Genomic DNA, 10,709 nt, shown 5'->3' with positions numbered 1-10,709 from the left:
GACTGGACTTACTCCACACATTCACCATTAATGTGCAGGGGATGTTTCTGGGGCATCTTCAGGGGTTCACTGTGACATTTGCTACAGAAACTAATGGCAGGGATGCAAGTATCTCAATTTTTTGCTTGTAACTTAAAGCATAACTACAATTAGCCATGAGACAGCTCTTATCCCAAAACATTCTTAAGTTTGGGCACTCTTAAATTATTACATGTATTTTTATTGTCTTAAACAATTAAGTTCTGAACTCTTCTTTCAATGCTAGTGTCATAGTGAGTAGAGGAAACAACAGCGCCAGTGCCTGTTGGAGCCAAGTAGTGCTTTCCATTCTACCTCAAGACACCATTGATTCAACACAATCAGCCAAATTCTTCTATGACACACTGTATTCTATTACTAAACATATCCTGCTGGTTTTTACGGCCAATTTTAAAAGAACTTCTGGATTCTCTGAGCATTAGTGACCATGAGAAACAATTTTAAAGTTGTCTATTGTATTTTTGTCATGCCCTCATTGCCCTCAGATTCTTGTGATGGCATTTAGCCAAACAGGAAATACATTTTTTTTATGTGCTTGTCTATACTAGTTTGCAATATACTGAGTTGAATTCATTCTGATGGCATCAGTCATCACTTTTACGACGCGATCAGTGTTTTAGTTGTAACTTTTAGTGTTGCATCTATGTGCCTAAAGTCATAAGCAAAGTGTTGCTTAGCTGAGGACACATGAACAATTGACTCACTATGAGTCATCTGCTTTGTATGGTTTATTTGGTAAGATTCCTTCTTTAAAAAGCAACCCCGTGTCTTTAAATTTTGGGGTCAGCAGAGAGTGGACGGTACACTGTGTCCTCACTTATTACTAAAGATTTGAGGCTTTGAAGAGAGAAGTAACGAAGTGAGGCAGATGTGCTGACTGCAATTCAGGAAATTACAAGCAACAAGGATGGCCTCTCCGAGTCAACATTAATATTCATGAGTACATACTGTTCTCCTACAGGAAATGAATGAGTGTATCAACGGCGTAATCTCTTTAAAGAGTGTACTAAGCACGTTCGTACAACGTAAAGCTGATCTTTATCACGCCATGAGAATTGTACGAGCCCAAATGCAATGATGCAAAAGTACATCAGAATTTACATATTTAAAATACTGTCCATTGTTGTTTAGGGAAAAATGACATAGTGTTTAGAAAAATAAATCGACTTTGGAACAGATAATATTGTACCGGTAATAACAGGACACAGTTACATATAACTAATGGTTGCAGTTTTCTTGCACACATTTAATGCTTAGAACTTATAATATGAAATAGACATTTTGTGTGACAAGTGTGTGGCTGGGCTGTCTGCTTCCCTGGGAGGCACCAGAGAAAGCAGGAAGGCTTACTGTGCCACTTTTTGAAAACCCCTTTATATGTAAAAAGGATGTCACCCATTAAAGGCTTATCTTTCATTGAATTTCTACATTTTATCGAGTGCTGGACGATCTAACTGAAAACTGTATGACGATATAAGTGGTTTATATCGGCCTATCTTAAGTGTAAACATTTTTATGTCAAATGTACCTTTTGTCTGATTATAACCCCCTCAAAGAATCATTTAAAAAAAATTCTAAAATTAATTAATTTAACTTCTTAACATTACGGTGAAAAAATAGGGAATATGTAAAAAATGCCCAATTAAGTGTTACAAAGTAGTGCAAAGTCTGAAAATATAAACCGAGACAAACCTGAGAATAACTATTTTCTGCAGGTTTAGTGCCAGTAGGTCACGATCAAGTTCCGTGGCTAAGTTGGTGTGGTATTACCGGTTGTTGTGGGTACGAGCGTCTCACATAATTTACAGACCACACTGGTCTGACTACGGTCCGTTTGGAAAAAAAAATCCCAAAAACTGCCATACTGTGAAGGTGACTTTTTTTTTGTTTTATAGACTATTTATTCGCTCTCTGCAGCACTCAATTTTCTTTTCTCTTTTCACTTTGTGTAAGAAATCAACCGCGAGACAAGAGGGAGCAACCAAACTCGATAGTTGACAGGGAATGTAACGATATATTAAGTTCTTAGGGTACGATATTATCATGGTATTACCGTACTACCGTTCACTATCATTATAAAAAAGATTACAAATGGATTGAAAAAAAAAAGGCCTTCCAACCTAACTAACTAAAAGCCTGCTTCAGCGAAGCCAATGGGGAAGTCAACTATTTCGCCCTTAAAATCCAAAAATAACCATTAAAAAATCACCAACAATACTCCCGTTACATTTTGTGATTTGAATATTAACCAAGTATTAGGGATATTATTATTGTAAGTGCTAACACAGACATACTATTTATAGTGGCGCTGTGATCAGAAGCCTGTGTAAAATTTTGGCATGATCGACTCGCTTCCTGGCACCCTGGAAATTTATTGCAGATCATGAATCATACATCTCACCAGGACTGAAGAAGTCTCGGGACGTGTTCCGACAAGTTGGTGCACATCAACATCCATATAAAACTTGGAAATGGAGAGAATGACAGGAAAAGACAAATTTGGATCAGGTGTGGAGGCCAAATTCACAGTGGTGAATCACCCAAACGCTAATGTTGCCCATCTGAATTGAAGTTCAAATATTACCACAACGGGACCTTTGACTTTGTATTCATATATTATTTCTCCTAATTTTTGTTACTTTGCAAAACTTCCACAAGTGAGTCCAGTAGCGATGCTCTCTGTCCATGCTTCCTGTGTGTGTAAAGCTTGTGATTTCGCTCTTTACCCACCGAGATAAAGATTGTGAATTACTAAAAAGAGGGCTTACTGCGTTCAGTTATTTCTACTGTTAAAAAAAAAATGTAAAAAGCGCTTAGAGCGATGCACAGAGTTAGACCCCGTTCTCCTTGTTTGAAGCGAGAGATGAAGAAACAATTCTGATAGACGAACATGTCACACTCAGATGCTGGTGATGGTGGAGAAAAAAAAACACACTTCGCCTCTTGCGGTTATTTATGGCATTAAGTAAAACCATCCATCCATCCATCCATCGTCTTCCGCTTATCCGAGGTCGGGTCGCGGGGGCAGCAGCCTAAGCAGGGAAGCCCAGACTTCCCTATCTCCAGCCACTTCGTCTAGCTCTTCCCGGGGGATCCCGAGGCGTACCCAGGCCAGCCGGGAGACGTAGTCTTTCCAACGTGTCCTGGGTCTTCCCCGTGGCCTCCTACCAGCTGGACGTGCCCTAAACACCTCCCTAGGGAGGCGTTCGGGTGGCATCCTGACCAGATGCCCGAACCACCTCATCTGGCTCCTCTCGATGTGAAGGAGCAGCGGCTTTACTTTGAGTTCCTCCCGGATGGCAGAGCTTCTCACCCTATCTCTAAGGGAGAGCCCCGCCACACGGCGGAGGAAACTCATTTCGGCCGCTTGTACCCGTGATCTTATCCTTTCGGTCATGACCCAAAGCTCATGACCATAGGTGAGGATGGGAACGTAGATCGACCGGTAAATTGAGAGCTTTGCCTTCCGGTTCAGCTCCTTCTTCACCACAATTAAGTAAAACCTCAAAATCAATTTGATGTTGATTAATCATGCAGCTCGAGTGATCACACTCTTTTACCATAAAAGTTGGCCGATTGATCTGCGTATGTGTGGTAAAAGTACATTTTTTAAAGTCAAAATGGACATTTTCTTCTTTGGTTATCATAACTGATACACTTGTGAAAGGTATAGACACACAAAAGGTTGAAAAATACCTAAAAATACAGACTCGCAGGTAATACTGTCGAGACCCTTCCTCTTTTTTTGTTTCACATCCGTGCTTCATATACGTTGTTTATGAGGAAATTAACCTTCAAGAATTGTCAAAAGTATTTTCCTCCTCCTCGGTGACCCCACCCAGGCCTCTTTATGCGATGTGACCCGAGTACAGGAAATTCTGAGGCCAAGCAAAAGGTTCGGACCCTGCTGGTTTGGAAAGAAAAAGAGCAGAAAAAACAAAGTGAAGTTGCCGGGTCCGAGCTGGACAGGAAGTGCCTCCCTCTTGCTTCCTCCCACGCCCTGCCCTGCCTTGCATCAGCCGTGATGATTTCACCGGCAGCTCTCTGCAGTAAAAATGTTAAGCGATGTGACTGTTTTGGCAGGAGATGAGGAAGGATTGCGTGAGGTTCTGTGCTGTCAGCAGTGCAGTTTGGGTCAAAAAAATGTATCATTGCCCAAAAAGGACATGTGTGTGAACACATGAACCTAAATAGTTATGACGCCGAGTCGCACATTTTCCTTCCTTTTCGCTCCTATAATAGGCTTAAATAACATTACTTCAGAGGAGCTGAACGTGTCACTTGGCAATGATTCTCCCTCGCTTCTGATTCACTGGTCCATGACGACTTGTTGCACAAAAATATGATTTTTATTAGTTTTAAAAAAACATTTTCTGTCATCAGTGAGTCATAAACTAAGCCCTATATTACGAATGAATATAAAAATACATCTGGCACTGGTTTACACCCTAAATTCCAGGTACTAGACCATTTTGAGTCTATGACAAGGGGGATGGTTGTAGAGCACATTTGATTAGTTCAAGGCGCGCCCTGGGTGGCCTCCCAGCATCCTAAATCTGGCCCATTTTACATCTTGAAATATTTTTTATAATATTACTTGTATTGTATATTACCTTCTTCTGACCAAATCTGACTAGATAACAGTCATAAACAATATAATCTCTATTTATATGTAGCATCCAAAAGAATAAAAAAATGTTTAAGCACCATATCGGTTGCACGCGCGACAATATGTGACGTTTATTTTAAGGTCCATTTATTTTATCTCTCAGTGAGAAGGAGAGACAAGAAAGAGTGAGAAAAGCATTAAGTCCTATGCCCGCAGCTAAAAGCAACTGCGTGAGAACGTATATTCGAATACTCACAAAATAGTCATTTTCTACATCGCAAAGAGACAAACCCGCGATACATTGTAAATATTCAATGTATCGCCCAGCCCTATATCCAATGATACATTACAGTGATCTCAACCCACTACAAAGCATGATGGGTAACATGCAAGTCACTTGTCACTTTTCGCCATGTTTGGTCTGTAAACACGCACGTGGGTCGGTTTGCCGAGGTTGTATTGTATGTGGACATGTTTGGCAAACTCTATTTTTCAATTTGGTATTAAATGAATATGCAGACTTCAATCATTGGGATCGCTGATCACGTGTGAAAAGAACTGCGTAACTTTTTCAGCGCACACACCCTTTCAGTACAGCAAACTGATTTGGACTAAATAATAAGGAAACAGAGTACAAAAAAAAAAAAAATAATTAAATGCCTTTTATTTACAGTACAGGCCAAAAGTTTGGACACACCTTCTCATTTCAATGCATTTTCTTCATTTTCATGACTATTTACATTGTAGATAGTCGCTGAAGGCATCAAAATTATGACACCTGTGAAGTGCTGAGGTTGTATTGTATGTGGACATGTTTGGCAAACTCTATTTTTCAATTTGGTATTAAATAAATATGCAGACTTCAATCATTGGGATCGCTGATCACGTGGGAAAAGAGCTGCGTAACTTTTTCAGCGCACACACCCTTTCAGTTCAGCAAACTGATTTGGAATAAATAATGTGTATGTTGTCTGTCTATCTGTGTTGGCCTTGCGATGAGGTGGTGACTTGTCCAGGGTGTACCCCGCCTTCCGCCCGATTGTAGCTGAGATAGGCGCCAGTGCCCCCCGCGACCCCGAAAGGGAATAAGCGGTAGAAAATGGATGGATGGATGGATGGATGGAAAAAGAGTACAAAAAAATAGAATAATTACATGCCTTTTATTAACAGTACAGGCCAAAAGTTTGAACAAACCTCATTTCAATGCATTTTCTTCATTTACATGACTATTTACATTGTAGATAGTCGCTGAAGGCATCAAAATTATGACACCTGTGAAGTGAAAACCCTTTCAGGTGACTACTGTACCTCTTGAAGCTCATCGAGAGAATGCCAAGAGTGTGAAAAGCAGTAATCAGAGCAAAGGGTGGCTATTTTGAAGAAACAAAAATTACAAAACATGTTTTCAGTTATTTCACCTTTTTTTTTGCTAAGTACATACATCCACGTGTTCATTCATAGTTTTGATGCCTTTAGCGACAATGTACAATGTAAATAGTCATGAAAATAAAGAAAAGCCATTGAATGAGACTGTATGTCCAAACTTTTGGCTTGTACTGTATCGATTTTTTTGTCAGACAAGGAATTGAGTTTCACTACTGTATGTTGGTTCTGCATAATTATTGAACTGTGATCAAAACATTTTCTCTGCTTCCAAGCATGTTTTTTTTTTTATTATAATTTTTCCCTCATTTGATTGGTCAAAAAGTATGATCTTATCATGACTTGGTGTGTGCTTTTATTAGTAAATGTTGTTTGTCAGGGACCTCTGTTAAGGTCAGGTCAGATATACACTGCAAACATTGTGTGTGAGGGTACGTGTGTGTGTGTGTGTGTGTGTGTGTGTGTGTGTGTGTGTGTGTGTGTGTGTGTGTGTGTGTGTGTGTGTGTGTGTGTGTGTGTGTGTGTGTGTGTGTGTGTGTGTGTGTGTGTGTGTGTGTGTGTGTGTGTGTGTGTGTGTGTGTGTGTGTGTGTGTGTGTGTGTGTGTGTGCGCGCGTGTGTGTGTGTGTTGGAGCAGTCTGTCTGGGCCTGTATAACTAATGGCTGTGTTCCAGAGCTAACATTCCTGCACTCTTCTGTAATATTGCACAGTTTGAAGGGTACAAAGTGTGCTTCCCTTCTCAGCACGTAGTATTTACCTTTTCAGTCTTTTTTTTTTCTCACCTCTCTTTCCTTTCTCTTCTCCCTTTCCCTCCTCAGATTCGACATCTACAGGAAAGTACCAAAAGATCTCACTCAGCCCACCTACACAGGAGCTTTCAGTGAGTGCAAACAATAGTCTTTTTTTTTTTTAATGGACAGATCATGTGTCCACTGAAGAGGTGCAAGCATTTGGTTTTTTTAGTCATACACATGTGTGAATCATATCTTCTTTGATGGATTTCTACCGCATCTTTATCCTTATAAGTGAACACTTGCAAGGGCAGCTTGTGATAAATGACAAAGTAATAAAGTATGAACGTGTTTCTTTAAAACTTGTTTTGAGAGGATACAGCCCACCTTCGCTTATGCCTTTTCCAATTTTGGATGAACAGTTGCAAAAAAGGGACTTTTATAAGTGTATCCCGATGAATTTTGAGGTCATTATCTTCGACTAAGAATTTTCATAGTCAAATGTGATTCGCTAGATTTTCCCAACAGTCGGCAATCAGTTGTTTTATTGTTAAACAAACAAATAAGTTTGATTGAGCATTAGGACTGTTTAATCTTAATTGTATTTATAATGTGTGCCTAATAAGGGGTTATCTTTTTCTATGGTACTGTGCCTAATTAATTACTGCATTTTCTGAGCTACAAGCCTGCCGTTAGTTTTTAAAAAAAATATAATTGACTGACTAGTATATGTGTTTATGAGCAGTTACTTAATTATATGAGCCAGTGAATTTCCTGCACTACAGATGGATAAATCAACATATATATTCAGCATGGCAAATTTCCTAATGTACATTAATGAAAGGACAATATTTTTTTTAAGTGGGAAAGAGTCAGATTTTCATGGCTTCAGGTCAAATATCTGAAAGTTTGCGTGACTGTGTGAAGTTAAGGACCACTTCAATACGGCTATCATAGCTCGGCTACTCTTCTTCTCTCTTAGAGTGGCTCTAACTAGCAAGCAAACAATTTTGCCCTCTATCACGCCTGCCCAAACCCCTCCCATCGCTACAATTTCATATAAAACAGAAACATTCTTATAGAAATACAGTGTTGCCTCAACTTCTGAGTACCTCAACTTACAAAGCTGTGTAGCTCTTGTTTTCTCTTGGTGTGGCTCCAACTAGCAGGCAAACACCTTTGCCCCCTATCATCCCAATCCCAACCCCTCCCGCCGCTATAATATCATATGAAAACAGAAAAATATTTATGCTCTCTGACTATCAGAGCTAAGCAAGTTAGTGCGAATGAGAGAATTTGAGGACCAAATAAGAGACACAAGCCGTTAAATAATGTCAGTCTGCATCACACAATCTGCAGCCAGTGTCCACGGTTTGTAGCCACAAAGGTTCAAACAACAAACATTTATCCATAGAACTATTTAGAAGGTGCAGATGTTGGGTTTTACGTGTTTCAATTTGTTCTGTCTAGTCCAGACTCAACAAACTGGACAGTCAAGCATTATCTTTGGTATACAGACATACATAAATGTATTTAAAGTCATTTAAATCGGCAGGGGCTGTTTTGAGATATGAGCTCCTCGGCCCTGGAATGCAATGTGCTCATAAATTGAGGTACCACAATATGCACAAATAAAGAAAAACAATGTCAACAAACTGCTGTAGATTCAAAAGTACTTTATTATTGCCAATTCTCTTTATGTCTCAAGTAAATGTGCAAATAATGGTTGTTATTGGTTTTGATTTCCGCCCCGACGATATACAGTGGGGCAAAAAAGTATTTAGTCAGCCACCGATTGTGCAAGTTCTCCCACTTAAAATGATGACAGAGGTCTGTAACTTTCATCATAGGTACACTTCAACTGTGAGAGACAGAATGTAAAAATAAATCCAGGTATTCACATTGTAGGAATTTTAAAGAATTTATTTCTAAATTATGGTGGAAAATGAGTATTTGGTCAACCATTCAAAGCTCTCACTGATGGAAGGAGATTTTGGCTCAAAATCTCACGATACATGGCCCCATTTATTCTTTCCTTAACACGGATCAATCGTCCTGTCCCCTTAGCAGAAAAACAACCCCAAAGCATGATGCTTCCACCCCCATGCTTCACAGTAGGTATGATGTTCTTGGGATGCAACTCAGTATTCTTCTTCCTACAAACACGACGAGTTGAGTTTATACCAAAAAGTTCTATTTTGGTTTGATCTGACCACATGACATTCTCCCAATCCTCTGCTGTATCATCCATGTATCCATTTTGGTATAAACTCGACTTGTCGTGTTTGGAGGAAAAATAATACTGAGTTGAATCCCAAGAACACCACACCTACTGTGAAGCTTGGGGGTGTAAACATCATGCTTTGGGGCTGTTTTTCTGCTAAGGGGACAGGACGATTGATCCGTGTTAAGGAAAGAATGAATGGGGCCATGTATCGTGAGATTTTGAGCCAAAACCTCCTTCCATCAGTGAGAGCTTTGAATGGTTGACCAAATACTCATTTTCCACCATAATTTACAAATAAATTCTTTAAAGTTCTTACAATGTGAATTCCTGGATTTTTTTTCCACATTCTGTCTCTCACAGTTGAAGTGTACCTATGATGAAAATTACAGACCTCTGTCATCATTTAAAGTGGGAGAACTTCCGCAATCGGTGGCTGACTAAACACTTTTTTGCCCCACTGTAAGTCGGCCAGTCTCCTTGACGCCAAGATAAGCGGGTTCAACTGCAGCTAGGGCCTCAAAAGTAAGAACGTCATCTAAAAGGTCGTCAACAAACTGCACAATCGGAGCACAAATTCAACGAAACTGTAAAAAGCAATATATATATATATATATATATATATATATTACTCATCAAGGTCTGATGAAGGCCGGATGGCTGAAATGTGTTGGGACTGATTAAAAGGTCCATTAAGATATGTTGTAAATATTATAGGCAATTCAACTGAATTAGAGTGTCTTCGTTTTATTGCAGTTTTGCTGTTGTAAAAACTTTTAATTACTGGCCTTGCCTTGGTTTGTTTAATCAAACTCTTAAAAGATGATTGAATTGAAATGGATAAAGCATTAAACAAAAGACATTTACCAAGTGATAGTGTTAATGTAGCTAAGGTGTAATTCAAGTGCCTTCTAGCCCAGAAAGATGTCCTGGCTGAGTCAGTGTGGATGACGTAGTACCTGTTTAGCACTGCTTGTATGAAAACAATGTTAATGATAGCCGCAGGCATCTTGGAATAAAATTGTTTTTCCTCCCACGCCTCGTGTTTGTCACCACTAAGTCATCATGGTATCATGGTCCTTTTTTTAGTAAATTTTCACCACTTCAGAAGATCCCATGACACACTTTGGGCTCTTCAGTCTTTTTCTCATGTCAGGTCTTATGATGAAAGCGCATTATAGAACAAAAGACCAGTCTTTGGCAGACATGACGTTATGATGTTTAAGTGGTACTGATTACAAACACCTTCCTGGATGACTGGGAACGAGGCTGCGAAAGATGTCCGTTCCTCACCCAAGAGGAAAAGGATGCAAGTAGTTCCTGCGCCGAGTCACCACCCATCCTGTCGCCATCTACTGTCTGGTCATAAAGGGCAGTATGTTTTTGTGAATATTATAGCAGCTTGCTTAGCAGCAACCAGAAGCGACCCCTGCTCTTGACAAAAGAACAAATATTTGAGCCCTACCACGGTTGTTGGTCTGTTTTAGCACCACATTCCTATGGAGTGTGGTATTTTCTTTGAACAATACCTCTGTTTTGAACCACAGTTGCTCTGGAGCCCACCCCTTAGCTGTGGACACAGTGTCATGTGTAATATCTGTTAGTCCTGCCTGAGCGGATAAAAAGTGTCCATTGTTTTGTGCTCAAAATGGGCCTTGGGCACAGCAAATGTTGAAAGGAGCATCTGTTTCCAGAAAGCACACGGCATGACTGCCAAAGCATTA

The 10,709-nt window shown here is 39.8% G+C and overlaps 1 protein-coding gene across 1 annotated transcript in view; it reads left to right on the top strand.

Annotated features, from left to right (window-relative positions):
* Positions 1 to 10,709, top strand: part of ergic1 (endoplasmic reticulum-golgi intermediate compartment 1) — a 38,846-nt gene that overhangs the window by 6,040 nt on the left and 22,097 nt on the right. Inside the window, exon 2 of the mRNA XM_061901977.1 lies at positions 6,849 to 6,910. Within this exon, the coding sequence (XP_061757961.1) occupies positions 6,849 to 6,910 (62 nt within the window). The remainder of the gene's footprint in view (positions 1 to 6,848; positions 6,911 to 10,709) is intronic.

Source organism: Nerophis ophidion, linkage group LG05 (assembly GCF_033978795.1).
Source record: "Nerophis ophidion isolate RoL-2023_Sa linkage group LG05, RoL_Noph_v1.0, whole genome shotgun sequence".
NCBI classification, from domain to species: Eukaryota; Metazoa; Chordata; class Actinopteri; order Syngnathiformes; family Syngnathidae; genus Nerophis; species Nerophis ophidion.
Note: the sequence above shows the minus strand (reverse complement) of the source record. Positions and strands in the feature narration are given on the sequence as shown.